The sequence below is a fragment of the Eublepharis macularius genome, chromosome 8, assembly GCF_028583425.1.
Source record: "Eublepharis macularius isolate TG4126 chromosome 8, MPM_Emac_v1.0, whole genome shotgun sequence".
In the NCBI taxonomy this organism is placed as follows: Eukaryota; Metazoa; Chordata; class Lepidosauria; order Squamata; family Eublepharidae; genus Eublepharis; species Eublepharis macularius.
In genome coordinates, this window is record NC_072797.1 from 104,509,060 (window position 1) to 104,527,731 (window position 18,672).

The window sequence follows — 18,672 nt, forward strand, 5'->3', positions numbered from 1 at the left end:
AGAATTCAGGCCAGCAGGTCAAGAGCAGAAGATGAAGATCTTGCTTGCATGCTTTCTTTTCTGTACTTCCCAACTCTAGATTGTTATAATAACTTTTCAATACTTCCTCTTTCTGCTGTCCCAATAAAACTCTCTATGCAAGACTTTCGGGTGATTTTTGCTCATTTTCAGTATGTGGTTAATCACATTCTTGAATTTGAGAATGAATTATTTCTTAAATTAGACTGATCACTGTGGTTTTGATCTAGGAAGAAGAAAAAGTGGGCATTAACAGGGAGATGTCACTGAATGGTACCTAACGGTTAGATTAGGTGGCTTCATGGTAATTTTCCATCTATACTGGTTTGTGGCCTAACTCTAGAGCCTGTGGAGTAGCAGCTGTAGTTAGAGCTACTGTGCTTATGTTTGTTTCCAAACCTTACACAGGGCAGATGCAGAATAAAGAAACTGAAAAAGCAGTGGTGAGGAGGAAATAAGCATGAGGTGACCTTATACAGGCATTCAAAGATGCATTTGGAGAAACTTAGCAGCCTGATCATTGGCACAAAAGTGCTCTTGCAGCTTTCTTTTGTAAATTGCATGTCTGGAAAATGGACAGCTCTGCAAAAATTGCTAAAATACAGCATTAAGTTTTGTGGTACAGACTGTTGTGAACTTTTCATCTTGACTTCCCTTTTGCTTCCTGATTTTTTAAAAACGACGGTAAGTCTGCTGCTTTAAATGATTGAATAGCATTTAATTATCAATCCACATATGTCCATCCATGCCATTTATGACTCCAGAACTTTCATTTTTAATATGTGGGTTACATAACTATTCCGTGATGCTTGTACATTGCCACCAAGCTTGGCATCTTTATTATATAAGTACTTGGCAAAGAAATTATTTCCGTGTCAGTACAACCCTTATTTATCTGGATAGCCAATTTAAAAGTTAAAATTAAAAATGGAGACATTATAGTAATTACGTTGAAAGTTTTATCAGATGAATGCATGCACTGAATTTATTCATGGTGCTAAACTAGTGGATGCATTTCTTTTCTATTTAATTAGTAGCCTTGGCACAAGTGCAAACACAGCAGGAGATGTGCATCCCGCACACCAAGATAAAATGTTTGTTCAGTTTCACCTCTGCTGTAATGTGTCAAAAGAAAAATACGATAATTTTGATTCTGGGAATAATATACCTTCCCAGCAGAAATACAGAAATACCAACTCCAGGAAATTAGTGAGGTGATAATGTTTGTGTACTGGGTTGCATGTTGTGCTGGTACTGTCTTGGTAATGAAGCACTTTTACCAGGAAATTACATTACACCTGCAGCGAGAACCAGCCAAGGGGAAGGATGATGCGTGTGCACGCACACGCACGCATACACACACATACTTGGTTTGAATAAAACAAGGACACAAATTTATTAGATGCAGATTTTGCTTAGATTTTGGTAGACAGGGAACTACAAATGGTATTGACAACCTGACTTCTGACAATGGAATCCTCAGGCTGAGCAGGTGGGGGGGGGGTGATCATCAGGGTAGGAATAGCAGGTTAAAGAAGGAAGCAGTGCAGGTGTCACTGTGCCCATTACAGCAACTTTGAGGGCACAGCTTGCATGCTAGTTCATGAGTCTTATCCTTGAAGTCTGTTAAATAGACTCTCCAGATAACAGCATGGGATATACAGGCAAGAGACAATAACTGAAAGTGTAGCCCTGCCCCTTATCTTTCCACCTTTCCTTCTCCACCAAGCACAATAGGGTGCCATCACATATGGTTGGGAACCAGCTGTACTGACTGTAAAGTATTTCAATATCTGTACTATATTAAAACACACACACACATTGAAGCTGAATTGACATTAGACAGAGGTATTGTTAATAATTGAGTGATTAATCAAGCATGGTGCTATTTCTCCTGTTCTGGATATAGTTAAGGATTAAGTGCACACATCTGGAGCACTTTTAGATGCAGCTTTAAGGATGGATGCTCAGGTAGCATCTGTTACATAAAGTGTCTTACGTTTAACATTGTATGATGTATCAGCTGTGGCTCTTATTAGATAGAACTGATCTTGCTACAATTATCTCATATAACATCCCAGCTGACTGCTGAATGTGGCCCCATGGCGTGTGTGGGGCTACCGTTGTTTGGGAAATGCAACTGCTCCAGGATAGGACATCTGGAGCACTTTTAGATACAGCTTTAAGGATGGATGCTCAGGTAGCATCTGTTACATAAAGTGTCTTACGTTTAACATTGTATGATGTATCAGCTGCGGCTCTTATTAGATAGAACTGATCTTGCTACAATTATCTCATATAACATCCCAGCTGACTGCTGAATGTGGCCCCATGGCGTGTGTGGGGCTACCGTTGTTTGGGAAATGCAACTGCTCCAGGATAGGACAGTTGGACTGTTATAATTTCCCTTATACCAAGAGATCTTTACTAACTCCTGATTTGTTTAAAGGCACAATTCTAATTATCTTGGAATAGGGGACCTTAAGGATTATTTACCCCCATATGAATTAGACCACCGTTTGAAATATGTGTCAGGGGCCTTTTGCTGAGTAAGGCAGATTTTCTGTGATTGTGCTCAGGTTGTGAAGACCCCTTCCCTGTTCACCTACCATCTATATGAGCATTCAAACTTTTACTCTTTTACTAAAAGAGTAAACATACTCTTACTCATATGTGGCTTTTAGTCACATATTTCATTGTTATTATTTTGTCACTTTATTGCTGTTTTCTACCGGTTGTGTCTTCTGCTTTTGTGTTTGTATTTCATTTTTAAAAATTCTAACTAGCCATCTTGAGTGCCTTTATGGCAGAAAGTGTCCTATAAATGTCTTAAATAAACAAACAATATTATTGGTAAATATGTCACTCTCTATATTAGTAATACATTTGGATGTATTACGATTTCCTCTAATTCGGATTCCGGTGGTTATTGTGACAGCTGTATTTACAGCTGTTTAAAATAATGGAGTTTTTTTGTAAATGAGGCTGAGGAAGCATAATCAATCAAAATGTCTTATGTGCTTAGGAATTTGGGCATCATTGTCAAAGTTTAATGCAAATGGGAGATTGCATTAATGGACAAGTTAGTATTTGTCATATTCTAAAGAATGTTTCGCCAAGTAACTAGCTTTCAAACTTGATTCAGCAGAGTTACTTGAAGTTATTTTAGTTTAATAACTAACTTTAAAGAGCCATATCAACAGATTAAGAAGTTAAATGTAATCAGTTGTTAATCAGTTGCTTAACAAATTGTAAACAGTATCTCAGCACAATAAGATGAAAAAGTAAGTTTTTTTAAAAAAGCTTCTTTAAGCAGCCAAAAGGGACATTATGTTGGAAGATATTTTATCTTATCCTACCCAGACATTCTGTTCTGACAGCAGTATCTCTTATAGCAGCTTCCAGCGTACCCGATCACAATCAAAAAAGCTTAAAACTCCAGAGGACAAGAAGGTATCAGCCATAGTGGTTGGTACAGAAATCACAGCCACTGAAGTAGCTACAGATCGCTTCAAGGTCAATGAACAGCCATCAGAAAAAATAAAGCCAGTAAACACAGATGTACCTTCTGGAGTAGAACAAGACACAAGCAGGATGCAGATGGATCAGAATTTATTGGATAGCAAAAAGGTCTCAGGTGAGAGGAGTGATATTACTTCCTGTGGAATTCATAAGCAGTTGTTACTATGTGATCCTAGATCCAGAGGAGTTAGCCGTGTTAGTCTGTAGTAGCAAAATAGAAAAGAGTCCAGTAGCACCTTTAAGACTAACCAACTTTACTGTAGCATAAGCTTTTGAGAACCACAGTTCTCTTCGTCAGATGCATCCTGTGCGATCCTGTAAATAACTGTAAGTGGAAATCCACTTCATGAGTTCATTCATGTAATTGAACAGTGCCTCTTACAGAGTACTATGGTGTTACACATCCATAAGCCAATTAAAACAAAAGAAATTTGGGGACCTGACCATCTTCCTCTTTAGTACTAAACATTAACAGTGCTGTAACATAACATTATTATAATGTAGATGTAGTGGTGAAGGTCTCAGTTCTGGCAAATTTACTTATCATTTTAGACACCCCCCACCCTTTTTCTTTGGACAGCCTTTACCCTATCAAACAGCCATTCTTTATCCCTTTTGCCTCACAGTTGATCCTGCACTACTCCACCACCTCTCCAAGCGACTGACACAAGCAGCAGAGCCTTCTTGCAGGTTTATACCCTTAGGCAAGCAAGGGGCATTTCCTGCTCATTCACTAGCGATTACCAGGACTAAATTCTAATAATGAAGAGCCCTGTTTTCTCATGGCATAAACTATTAGTTTTGCTGAAACACAGTGACATGGCTATTTCTCTGGAGCTTTAACTAAGAACAGATATTTTAATTCATTGTTTACCTAAAGAATAAAAACACAGTTCCTGTTTTCCCCATAATCAGACAATTTTCAGCTGTTTTAAAAGCTCTTTTACAGTGACTATCTCCTCAATAGTACTTGGCTTTCCTTACATTTTAAAGGGGGAAAGGCAACTGTAAACAGTATATAAAATGTAGAGAGACAAATTACTCATGTCTCAGGGATGCAAATAATATGAAAGATAGAATACAATCAAGTGCTTGATTATTCTTCAATAGAATTTAGATGTATGTGTGTGTTTTTTATAGTCCTGTTTTCAGAATGCGCAAAGGCCTTCTGGAACAGAGAAGCAAAAAATGGCCACTTTTCAGGGGTGGACCGGGAGGCCAAAAGAGCCCTGCTCTACCAACAGAGGGGGAGGAAAGGAAATAAGGAGGGGGGGGAAGGCTTGCAATGGTTCATGCCCACCCTTGCAGGGAGCGGGGCTCACCGTACACAAGGTGGGAACCTCCAACTTGCAGCAGCAGCTCCTGCTTTGCTTTGCGTGAGGCATGCACTGTAGGCATTCAGTGGCTCTAGCTTGCCTTGTGTGAGACAGGAGTGGTGGTGTGAGTGGCAGCTCCTGCTCACCCACCTTATGCAAAGTGAGGACCTCTGTTTGGGGTGGAAATAACCCCCCCCATTTCCTGTGGGGCCACCCTGGGGCTGGGATAGCAGTCCCCCAAGCTATCGGCTCATCTGGACTTTTCTAGATTGTCTTAATAGCTAATTCACCCCTGTCACTGGTAGTTTGAGAATATAAATGCCAGCAATTAAATTGGAGCTCTCTCCAATATTTTCATTTAACATGAATGTTGATCATTTGAAATTTCCAACATGTTAGGCATAGTCCCCAAGTGCCTCTTACAGTGGTCCAACAAATGCTCATTTAAGCTAGGGCAATTTCTGACGTAATTGTTTTAAGTGTTATATCAGAATTTAGTTAGCCATTCAAATTTTGTAGAGAGAAGTCTATGTAAAGCTAGAAATCTAAGATCATGTTCCTGGAAATTTTATAGTCACCTCTTAATGTTTCAATAAAGAGGTACTCACAAAATTGCTTAGAATTTTTTGTTTATGAGCCTTAAATGTTATGTTGAAGATGGCTTCAAATTTAGCACCAGAAGATGAATCCACCATATATAGTAGTTATATTTTATTCATTCTGGTGACTTGTGCGGAAATCTCGTTGAAAAGTGTGGAAGTATATAATATCTACCGGCTTCCAATGGATTTGAGCTCTAAATAATTAGTAATTCTTTAGTTACCAAAGCTGTTTCTAAATTTCATGATTCAATATTGGTTCTCAAGTATTTTTTAACTGTCTGAATTTTGTTTTGTTAGCTCACCACTCTTTCAGCTCACATCCTAACCATGATCCTGTAATGAAAAAAGTACAAACTGAAGATGAAAAGAAAGAAAACTCTGCATTTGTTCAGTTTTGTCCTGAGGAATCTGCATTGGCTTTGCTTTCATCTGCTAGCTGTAACCAGGAAGGATATTTAAAATCTTCAGTTTCTTCAAGGCCAGCTGTAGTGTATACTTCTTCTGAAGCTGAGAGTTTGGAGAAAGAAGAAACTAGCAGTGTGTCTACAGAGGATGATGTGACCAGTGACCTCGAAAGCAGTGAAAGTGGCTTGGAACCTGGAGAAATAGTAAGCAAAGGGGTTGGAGAGAATGAAAATAATCTCAGCATGTCCACTGTTTTTGATAAAACTCTGTTGTTTTGTTTCTTGGAATATATCCAGAACTGTATGAATTGTCATGTCTGGCATGGCATTAGAGTGTTTTTGGTTCATTTTATTATTATATCTAAACATTTTAATCATCTCTCTTAAGACTTTCATGTGTAGTATACTTCATACTCCCTCCTCTTCCAGCCTCACAACAGCTCCGAGGTCTTTATAGGAGTGTGTGATTTGGTATTCCCGAGCTGACTATATATGCCAGAAAAATACCTATTCAGTATTATTTGGGTATATCCACACATACCCTGCTTATTCGGGTATATTCAGATAAACCAATATTTACATTCCTGAATAACCTGGATATATTTGGAAATATCCAGGAATCTCATTTTAAAGATTGCAGCTTGTCGGTTCTGTTTGCATTGGGAAGCTTTTGGTCATTGGTTGCTGTTGCGTGTTTGGCTAAGGCTTCCTATGTCCTGGAGAAAACCTTGGCTATTTCTCCCCATAGGAAACAATGGAGAGTGGCTGGTTTAGGGGCCTGTAGAATTGGACCTTTTGGTCCAATTCACTTAAAACCAGGGTGGTCTTTAGTGAACAGGCAAGACAAGGTTCCTTGCAGTTTTGGTGCAGTATGCTGGATGGTTCCTCCAACTCTCTGGGAAGATTTCCCCATAGGGAATAATGGGGCCGAATATAAACATCTTTTCAATGGTGAGATTGTATATTACAGCAAATAAAACCTGAATCAAATACTATACTGGTATTTTTGGATCCAGATATTGGGAATACTGAATATATATAATATCTGGATACCTGAATTCAGATAAAGTTTTTTTTAGCGCCCACCCCATTTATTTCTTTTTAGATGTGTCTGAGAGAAAGCTCTGATTGCTGTGTGCAGTATATCTATTGTTCTCTCTTTCTTTGTGTTGGTTTGGAGGGACTATCATCAAGCTGAAAAAATTAAGCTACCTCAAAATAATAATTAGATGACATATCTGCAGTTCTTTGGAACATTTAGTATAGATATACATTATTTTGGTGTTCCTTCCAATACCCTGTGAGATAGCCAGTATTATTTATAAGCCTATTTTGCAAATGGGGTGGGAGGATAGTTGAAGCTGACAGACAGTGGCAAGCCTAAGGATACCTCCTGATTTCCTGATGCCTTTACAGCTCACTTTCTTAACCACCATGCTGCACAGTAGAGCTGTTCATATCATCACATTTACAAAAGCCATCTAATTCTGGTTTTTTCCCCATTGAACTCGTAAATATTCATGTGATTGAGACTCCAGGAAATAATAGCATAGCTGAATCCACTAACTTGGGAGGCTTGATCTGCTCCTGGCACCCGCGGAGAGCAGCCCATTTTGGATTGCCAGATGTTCCTAGGAGAGTGGAAATATACGTTAGAGCTAAGAATAAAACAGCACTTGGCCTTTTACAGACATAAATAGCAAACTCATCATTGTTTTACAGAGAGAGGAGATTTAACAGTCCCAAAGCCAGTTCTTCTGTTTTAATATAAAGTGCTAATAAACATCTTTTCAATGGTGAGATTGTATATTACTGCTTATGTTTAATTCATTTGCTTGGGTACTTTTTAGCTATTCCTAAGTGGGTTTTCAAATATTTTCCAATATGTTTGCATGCTGTGTCTGCCTTGTAGTAGTACAAAAGCATTTATAGGGAATGTTGAAAAAGCTAGGCCTTTGCCATTCTGCACAGCAACCTTGTTTTGTGTAATGAATCCATCCTATTTTTTAATCATGAAAACAGCAGCACAGCATTAGACCAATGATCCTTCTAGGTCAACGTCCTGTTTCCTCCACTGGCTAAACCTAGCAGTGTCAGGAAGTAATATATCTCCAGGGTACTAATAAGAGTATTCCATTTCATATCGCTCACTGCCAATCTCATGAACTCCAAGCTTTATAAGCATCTTAACAGCTGGAATAAAAAGACTGGAACTATTATTCAATATTCACTGATATTTTACTGCCTTCTGTAATAGGCAGAGATTGGACAGGCATAAAGAATCCCAGTAATCTGACTGCTTAATGAGGAATTTGCAACAGTTAAGAAAATCTCAGCATGTACTAAATGAAGAAAATTGACTCTGTCCTCAGCACTGAAGAAGATAGTATTGAAAACATGCCTGGAAATACCATTGTTTCACCAATTCTAATTTTGGGTAGCAGTTATTGCCTCCCTGAAGGAGTAGCATGGGTACTCCTTGATTCAAGGTCCACTTCTAGGACTGCCAAGTGCCTGGAGAAAAAAATCTCTCTAATGGGATGTTATTTAAGCACATGCCATAAAAAGCTTCAGTTGCCCATTTCCACATATTAAACTTATATTAAAGGGACAGGGCATTTTTCTCCAGGCCTGTGGGAAATTTTACAAACTTCCTTTGCATCATTAGGAGAGGTCAATGGTAGGGTCTTGACATCATCACACAGGTCTCTTGAAGGGTTTTCAGCATCTTCAGACACAAAGATTGAAGAACATTGCCATATACAGTGCTTCTTACATAAAGTCATCTGTCAAGGATTTTTCAGTGGGAGCTTAACCTTGTAAAATCTCACGTTGCCTAGCTTTTAGTAAAATATGCTCTGAAGGGGGGAAAATGACATTAAACCATCCCCAAGAATTTTATATTATTTTAGCAGCCAGAGAAGAGTGACTGTTCCCTGTTTTTGAAGGGGAGGGAAGTGGCAGAAGAACGAAGCACAAGAAAAGGCAGGACTCCCATTAAAACTGCTCATCTTCTGGCTGCTTCTTAATTATAGCCATGCTAAGCAAAGTCCCACAGAATCTTCTCAAGAAAAGCAATTCCCAAATAAAATTTGGACCCCTGATTTTTCTGTGACAAAACTCTTGAGCTTCTCAGCACTGCTAATCAGAAGCGCCCTTTATTTCAAAACCACCATGCTGCTGTATTTCTGTCTTTTTCTCTTGAGGACCACCTGCCTGCATTAGCACTGCAGGCATACTGTTTGCTGGAAATTCTATTGCTTTAACTATGCTTTCTTAACAAAAATTCTAGTCAATTTTATTTTAATAATATTAATCTTGTTTAATGACGTGCACGCATAACGTTTATTAGAACAGTAACTTTACGCGTATCATTTCCTCACTCTGATCTTTTAAACAAAACTTAAGTTATGCACCCCTATGCCAGCATTGTTTATCATCCCAGTCTTTCTTCATTGTCCCTTTCCATTGGGAGTTTTGGATGAGGGCTGCCTGTTTGAGAGCTTTTATATTGATTGTGTTGATGCCCTGAAATGGGCTACCAGTGGGAGTGAGGACCATCTGCTCCCTAGGGCTTCTAGAATAACCTGTAAGGCTTTTATTTCAGTGAGCTCTCTGTTTTTATTTGGGGGAGTTTTATGGTTATGCTATGGTTACTGTGTATTGGTTAGCTTTTTATTCTAATGTTTTAATAGTCTTTTTTTTTGGCTTTTAAAGGGAAAAACAGTCCTAGAAGTATTTTAAATAACTTGTCTTTCTTAGATAAATGAAGGAGAAAGAACAAAAACATCTAAAAGTTGGAGACATCCACTAAACAAACCACCAACCCGGTCTCCTATGACGTTGGTTAAACAGCAGGCAACAAGTGACGAAGGTGAGCATGCTTTTATCATCCCCTCTAATAAAATACCTTTCAGTCACTATAAATGCGTCTGCATATAGACTAACTATTTTACAACAGTAAGGATGAAAGGATATTTTGAGCATGTATCATAAACTTTGCTGCTGTAGAATGAACTGCATCAAAAGCTTTCAGCATGCTTCCCAAATACATGGTGTAATGTTTTTTGTACATTTCTACCCTTCTTGTCTCTTTAATCCCTCTAAATGCATTAAAAGGAACTTGTAAGAAGCTCAGAACAGTATGCAGTCGCTTAAATACTACATGGAGGATAAAAGCTCATTCGGCAACCAGATAGACTTTGTTGGATTTTTCAGCAATTAGCTTTAGCACAGAACATTACACTTTATTGAATGAATGCAAGTTGAGCTAAAAAGACCACCTCTAGGCCTTCTGAACCAACAGTGAACTGCTTTGCTTTTGGTTCTTAAGACACACACGCACGCACACACACAGACATTCTAGTTGGATCTTGAAAGAAATCTGATACTCCAACAGACTTTGGTTATTATCTGGTTTTGAAAGAGGCAGTGTTTTTGTTCTGAGCAATATCAGAATTACCAAATTCCCTTAATTAAACTTTGAATTCTGTGTGCAAGTTCAGTTATACATATAAAGGAAAACAAATGTTTTTTCTTTTGTCAGTTTAGATGAGAACAGCTTCCCCATGGTGTGCATTAATACAGATCAGCTTGAGATGCTGAAAGCATGTTCTACACAGCATCTTTCTTTTTTGTGACTCATCTACACTGGCCCCACTAGCAGTAAAATAATGCTAAATCAGATACCCAGTCAGCTGGAAGGTAAAAGGTGAAATGGAAGAAAGGATAGGTTCATTTTCTATCTTCTGGGCAATCCCACATGGGACTGCACGCCAGAGGCCTGCTGATCGCTAGGCTCTACAGCTAAAATTCCTCTTGGGGCATCTGTCTCTTCCCAGAGTGCATTGCACGGCTTGTTACCTGCAAAATAGCCCACTCTCTGGGAAGGGTGACGCCCTCGACCCTCAGTTCCTCTTTTACTGCTGGTTGGAGGTGTTCTACTTAGATGATCTTCCATTGACTTCATTTTTCACCTAGATTAACAGAGAGAGAGAGAAACAGTCAGCATGGCTTTAAAAGCCTTATTTAAAAAAATGCACTCAGTAACTAAGAATGATGGGCACACTCTTTGCCTTGTCTGTTTGGGAGAGGGGCATAATGTTAGCTCACCCCTAAGGCCAGAGTAGAAAGAGCTATGAGGCTAAAGGTCAAAGGCCATCTTTTGGGAATGGGTATTGTCGGCTGCAGCCAGCCCATCTAATAAATTAACTAATAATTCAGCAGAGCTCACCAGTCAACCAGATCAAACACTGGGTGTTGCTCCCTTTGACTGCACCCTCTCAGATTCGGAAGCACTGGTCGACCTCGAGTGCCTCAAGCTCTTTGGACCCAACTCCATCTTGGATTCGCCTATCGGCTTCAGGCACTCTGAGCCCTTCAGACTTAGCAGTATCACAGATCTGACAACACCATCAACTCTCAAACCCTCCAAGCCCATCGCCTTCGACAGCTCTTTGGATCCAACAACAGTCTGAATCTAGAGAGTTTTCAGATCGGACAGTACAAACCTCATCTATGAATCCTGCCTTTATGGACCTACTCTCGGCTCCTAGCCCTATAGGGAAGAGGTCTGAGACAACTGAAGGGCCAACTCTAGAATCTCTGGAGCCGCTCAGAAAGAAAATTAAATGTAAATTAAAACACTCCAAATGTAAGAGGAGTTCTCACAGGATGCAAGTCATAGACTAGAGACCGGGGATCTGGAGGTAGTAGAGACCCCACACACCCCTTCTCCTGGTACAGTTTCCTGCTTATCTTACTTCTTAGAAGAGGAAGAGGAATTGCTCCAAGAACCCTCTTACACAGCCCTCAGACAGTGTAAACAAATCTCATACCATAAATGCCTAGCATGTTATCATGGGGCACCTCCACCTTTGGGAGTCGATTGGGGTGAGCCCTACAGAAGAAAATCAATAGAATCCTCATCCAATCTTACACAACCTAGAATGCACCACCAATGGTACTCCATTCCAATGTTTTCCATGGTGTTTCATCTGCCCGATTCGAATCCGGAGCCCTACTTAAGAGAGCGGAGTCCAAGTTTACCATCAGAACCATCACCAGATGTGACTGTGGGAGACAGCAAACCTGTTTCTCCCATGGATGATTATCAACTCTACACTGAGCAAATGCTCCAAATGTCTAAATTCCTAGACATAGATCTGGCTTCTTCTGTGTCAAGACTCAAGAACAAAATACTCCAACATCTTGGCTCTGGGAACCCAGCCAATATTGCATTCCTAATGATTGAGGGGTTTCTGGATTTGATGTCTACACTGTATTAGAAACAAGCTCCTATTCCCCCTACATCCAGGAAGGCTAAAGGGCTTTATAAAGCCAAGGAAGATAAATGTCCTTCTCTGTTCACCCATCCTCCTCCATTATCATTAGACACAGAAGAGATGCAATTGAGACACAGGCAAGGTCTACACCTGCCGACAGAGAGGGGGGGAAATTAGATCTCTAATCGCTAATTATGCTGCTGTTATGGGGGCTTATCAGATCTCTCTCTGGAATAAGATGGCTGTGTACAATGAAAATCTGCCAGAAGACAAGAAGATCCTAGTAAGAGTGATTCAAGAAGAGGCAGTCAGGCTTTCCAAGCAGCAGATAAATGCCGGATGGCCTGTCACCAATTCTTCCACCAGGGCCCTAGCTTCGGCAGTAGTCCTTCGGAGGCATAGTTTGCTCTAATCCATGGCTATTGAGACAAGAGACAGAGATGAAGATCTGCTATTTTAAGGGGAGACATTCTCCACGAAAACTGCTGAATAGGTTGTTAAAAAGGTCAAGGTGCAAGCACCGAGTCATTACTGGCCCATGGGGGACGTCGCATCACGACGTTTTCTTGGCTGACTTTTTATGGGATGGTTTGCCATTGCCTTCCCCATACATCTACACTTTACCCCAGGAAACTGGGTACTCATTTTACCAACCTCGGAAGGATGGAAGGCTGAGTCAACGTTGAGCTGGCTACCTGAACCTGGCTTCCGCCAGGACCAAACTCAGGACATGAGCAGAGCTTGGACTGCAGTACTGCAGCTTACCACTCTGCACCATGGTGAAAAGATTAGCAAACTGCGAGATCCTGTGGAGTGTTACCACCCTATCAACAATTGAGTTCTCGACCTTTCTAAAAGCAGCAGCAACAGCAGCAGTAGTACAGGGGTCGATACCCCAGATATCATCCTTATCAACACTAGTATCCTCACAGTTGCCCAGCAACTACCAGTCAAGGACAGTATCAGAGGCATAAGCCCACTTACAAATTGAGACAAGGAGTCTCATTAATGGGGAGCAAAGATTCAAACCTAAGTCAGAAGCAATTCTGACTAGTGCAGGAAAAATCTGTTGTTTTCAATGATAGACTAACTCATTTTTATGCAGCCTGGGTGTCCATTACCACAGATGTTTGGGTGTTAGTTGTTATCAAGAATGGTTATAAAATTGAGTTTAACAGTTCCCCTTTTCTGAGTCTTCCTTGTAAACCTACTTGAGGCATGCTACCTAGGCTAGCGAAAGAATTGTTGACGCTGCTAGAGAAGGGGGTAGTACAATGAGTACCATTATCTAAACCTAGATGGGGTTTTTACTCCAGGTTCTTTTTTGTTCCAAAGAAGGATTGAGGGTGGGGTTGACCCATTTTAAATTTAGAATACTAACACTCAATATGGTGTTGCAGCTGCTTCCCCCTCCCCTGCCCCAATACTTGGTTTGCAGTCTTGGACCTTAAGGATGCTTATTTTCATATTTCCAACCATACTTCCCACAGGAAATTCTTAAAATTTCCATTTTAGGAGGCCAAAAATCAATACGATGTCCTACCATTTGGGCTAGATATGGCCTCAAGGGTATTTACCAAATGCATGGCTGTAGTAGTTGCATACCTAAGAACCAGAGGTGGTTCAGTTTACCCATATCTGAATGACTGGTTAACGTATGCCCACTCTAAGGAGAACTTAGAGGAGCACATAAACCTAGCTTTAGAGACGTGTCAGCGCCTGGGGTTGATCGTTAACGTTAAGAAATCTAACCTCAGCTCTTTCAAAAAAGTACTATTTATTGGTGCTCTACTGGAGTCCTCTTTAAATAAGGCCTTTATTCCATTGAAGAGAGCACAAAAACTGAAGACTTTAGTCAGATCCATAGCAAAATCTAGATTCCAATCAGCACTGAAAATTCAAATGCTTCTTGATCTGTTGGCTGTGACTACAGTGGTGATTCCCCTAGCAAGGCTGCATACGAGGGGCTTACAACTACGGTTTCTGTCTGCCCACAACCCCTCCATAAACTTTAAAAATAGAAAGTATTCCATTCCTAGAGCCGTGATTAAGTCATTATGCTGGTGGTTGCTAGACCTTCATCTATTTAAAGGGGTTCAGTTTGGCTATCCAAATATTGAAGCCACAGTCATCACGGATACCTTGATGGAGGGTTGAGGGGGATACACTGTGACCATTTCACAACCCATAGTACTTGTTCACATATCAATGAACTAGAAATGAGGGCAGTCTAATACGCTCATATCTCCTTTGCAGATATTGTGCAAAACAAACACGCCCAAATACTTATGGACAATGTACCACCACATTCCGTATAAACAAGCAGGAAGGCACTGCTTCCAGGACCCTTTGCCTGTAATCCATGTAACTCTGGGATTGGGCAGTGTGACACAATGTCTCCCTCCAGGTCACCCACTCTCCAAAGACAACCAGTCTCATTGCAGACAGGCTGAACAAGCTAGATTTCTCCACTCACAAGTGGTCACTGAAGAAGTTATACATTCAGCTGATTTTCCATCAATGGAGATTCTCCAACATAGACCTGTTTGTGATGGAGGAGAACAGAAAGGCTCCATTGTACTGTTCCAGAGGGGGAATGGACTCCGGGTCCCTGGGAGATGTCTTTCAACTAACTTAAACCTTCCTGCCCCTATTCCTCATAGCTTGCGCCATCAGCAAAATGCAGATGGAAAAGACGGACTGTATAGTTACAGCAACATTCTGGCCATGTAACACATGGTTTCACAGGTTGTTTCTATTGACCAAGGGCAACTTTTGACTCTTTCGTGGGTAACAGACCTCTTCACATATCAAGGGGTGAGATGTCATGATATACCAAGACTCAGACTGACAGCATGGCTGATTCTGCAGTAGGGAGGTCTCTCTTGGGATGTAGCAGAAGTTATATTGAATGCTAGAAAGCCTAATACTAGATCTTATGCCCATAAATGGAACAGATTTGTAGAGTGGTCCAAGGGGAGAGACCTTGATCCATATACGTGCTCATTAGCATCTGTTGTGGAATATCTTTTGAGTCTTAAACATGCTGGACTCTCACCATCTTCCATCAAGGTGTATCTGGCTGCAGTTTCAGCATTTCACTCCCTGGTAGACAAAAAGACAGTTTTTTTCACATTATACATCCAAACTATTTCTGAAAGGTCTCTACAACATGTTTCTTCCCTCAACTTGAATAGTATCTCAGTGGTCATTGCGGCTGGTACTAGCAAAATTGATGATTAAGCCATTTGAGCCACGGGCCACTGTTTCCTTTACACTCCTTTCAATTAAAGTAGAATTCCTGGTAGCCATCACCTCTGTTAGGAGAGTAAGTGAATTATCGTCATTACACTTGGGTTTCCTTTTCCTAAAGGTCCATGCAGAAAAAGTGGCACTAAGACCTAGCTTAGAATTCTTACCGAAGGTAGTTTCCAAATTTCACAACTCACAAGAGTTAATACTATCTGTATTTTTCCCTTCTGAAGCAGAGAGGACACTCCATATGCTGGACATGAGAAGAGTTATACTTGTATACTTAAACCATATGGCATTGTTTAGATCCAATGTCCAACTTTTTGTTTGTCATACAGGGTAAAAAGGCCACTTGTCAAACTATTGCTAGATGGGTAGTTCAGTCTATTAGGATGTGCTATGAACAAACTACTTACCTTTTCCGTTGGAAGTCCATGCCCATTCCACCAGGTCATAGGTATTTTCAGCAGCCCTGCTCAAGGGGGTCCCTCTACAAGACATCCTTTTTTTAAATTAGAATTTTTAAAATAGAAAATAACAACTAACAAAAAGATAACAAAACTAATAGCAAAACAAAGAATAACTAATAGAAAGATAACAAGTATATAAAGTACAAACTATATAAACTAAAAAGAGGCTTCTGATTTCCTCTGTGACGAATATAATTACGAAATTTTCTCTTACTCTTATGTTTACAAAAAAACCCTCTTTTATCTATTGTCCATATTTCTTATTCAGAAAACCCACAAATCATCAGACCATAATATCTACTGTATTTCACACAAAAAGTCTATAAAGGAGTTTCAATCAGCAATAAAGAAACTTATTGTCTTTTCTCTAATCAGTAAAGTAAATTTAGCCATCGTTGCAAGCTCCAACACCTTCACCAACCATTCCTCTGTTGTAGACAATATCAGACTCTTTCATTTTGGTGCATATAATAATTTCACTGCCGTTGTCATATATAAAAACAAGATTCTGTGACTTCTTTCTGAGTGCTCATTAATCACCTAAGAAATGATTCTGGTTTCAATTGTATATTAATCTTTAAAATCTTCTGAATTAAAAATCCTCCACAAAACATCTGTAGAGCTGTAACATGAGCTTCAGTTGATACCTTCATCAGGCACTACGCCCTTGATGTGCATAACAGGAGGGAAACATCTGTGGGTCAAGAGGTCCTACAAACTGTTCTCATGTACACTTCTTCTCCACAGGTAAGTGGCTTGTTAGTCTCCCATGTGGAACTGCACAGATGACTGACAATGAAAACAGTGTTGCACTTATCTGTAACTGTTGCTCATTGAGGTCTCTTCTGCAGGCACACGTACCCACCCTCCTACACCACTGTGTGCACTTCTCTACTTACTAGGAGAGACTGGAGGCTAAAGAGAAACTGAGGGTCGAGGGCATCGCCCCATTCAGACAGCAGGCTATTTCCATCATTTATCATGATAATATGTATTATATCAATTGTCATATAGTCTTAAAGTATTTTTGATTTCCTTGAATATATTTTCAAGCCAAAAATGTAAATATAATTATATAATCTATGTAACATATTTTCAGATCATATTCATATTGCTAGTCCTTTTTGTTTTTCCTCTTGCTAATTATCTCTATCAGTAACTCAGTGTGCTGCTTTTGTGTATATAGAATAGACAAGTGGAGGACTTGCAGGGGGTGTCTCATTTTCCCCTCCCCCACCACATCCTCTTTCCCTTCCCTGCCCCCATAGCCTATTCCCTTTTCCTGCTTCCTTCTCTCCTTTCTATCCACTTTTATCAGTCTTTAGCTTTCCCCCTTCCACCCCAGGCAGCCTCTCTCCTATGGCCCAGATGCATGGTGGGGACCTGAAAGGACTTCTGTGAGGTATGTCACTTTTCCCTATATTCCCTTCCCCACACTTTTTCCTCCACCTGGCAGCCTCCATATGCTTATCTTGCCCTACATCCTTCTCCCTTTCAAACCCACTAAACAGCTTACCTTTTATCTGCCCCCCATTTTCATCCGTATTTATTAATTTACTTCATTTATATACTGCCTATATCCATAATAGGGATCCAAAGCAGCTTACTCCTAGTCTGTATATTATCTTCATAACAATCCTGAGAGGTAGGTTAGGCTGAGAGTGTGTGACTGGGTTAAAGTCACCCAGGAAGCTTCCACAGCGGAATGGTGATTCAAATCTGGATCTCTCAAATCCTACTCTGAAACCGTAACTACTACATTACACTGGCTTTTGTTGTTGGGCAGAGGCGGCTGCTGAATAGCAGCAAGCAGCCGGGCCTGTGTAAGTCATGCATGCCGTGTGGTGGTTGCTGGAGGTCATGGTCCCCATGAGTCCTCCCTCAAAGGCCAAAACAGCCATGGAAGGCTTTTTACTATCAGAAACCCTTTTACTATCAGAAACCAAGCCTGGAATACAGACCTGTTACTTGGTTGCCTAGCAACAGTCACTGGTTAAAGCTACAGGAGCTCCTTCAATCATTTGCGGAGGGGAGGGAGGTATTTTTTTTAGATTTCAGATTTTTCTGCAAACCTAGGGCATTTTTCAGGTGTGTAGGAATATTTGTCTTGTCAGTTCATGGCTCCAGTCTCCAGATTTAAGTATCCTCAGATCAGGGCCACTTCACTATTAGAATGTTAGATTATTAGCTTTTAATATTTAAAGAAATACAAAGCATTTTTACTCTTGTAATTGATTGCATTAAGTTGCAGGCATGATTGTGGAGCAGTGTTCTGCTTGCTTGGGAGGTATTGAAGCTGCTGAGTGCAGAATTTGAAGCTGCTGAGTGCAGAAATTGTGGTGCAGAATTTTTTTAATCCTTCTGTCAAAATTCCATTAAAATGTTCATTATTTTAAAGACAGAAAGAGATCTAGAGATATAGATTTGACTACTCAGGCTTCAATTCTACAGGTACTCACATGTACATAGTCTACTAGAATCAATGGGCTTGACTCCGTGTATGCAGTTACTGGACTACAGGTTTAAGAAAAATGGAAATGAGCACAGCTGTCACCATCTTCATTAAGCACGTCTTTATTCAGGTCACCTCCTGCTCTTACAAGAGCAGAGAAATTCAGGCAAAGAAATACAGAGAAGGTGACAAAGAAAAAATAAAGCAGTCTTTGTGGGTATAATTGTTCAGTTGATCGTTTTCTTTTGAGTACTAAGTTAATATAGTGATTCTGAAATATTTCCTAATGAGACATCAGTGACGAACAACATATTTATCTTTGGTTTACTCTGCTTCTTTGAATTTTTGTCCT

At 40.1% G+C, this 18,672-nt stretch overlaps 1 protein-coding gene across 1 annotated transcript in view; it reads left to right on the forward strand.

Annotated features, from left to right (window-relative positions):
• The window catches only part of KDM4C (lysine demethylase 4C), a 385,835-nt gene that overhangs the window by 224,518 nt on the left and 142,645 nt on the right, over positions 1 to 18,672 (forward strand). Inside the window, exons 10-12 of the mRNA XM_054986639.1 lie at positions 3,417 to 3,655; positions 5,756 to 6,066; positions 9,625 to 9,736. Of these exons, the coding sequence (XP_054842614.1) occupies positions 3,417 to 3,655; positions 5,756 to 6,066; positions 9,625 to 9,736 (662 nt within the window). The remainder of the gene's footprint in view (positions 1 to 3,416; positions 3,656 to 5,755; positions 6,067 to 9,624; positions 9,737 to 18,672) is intronic.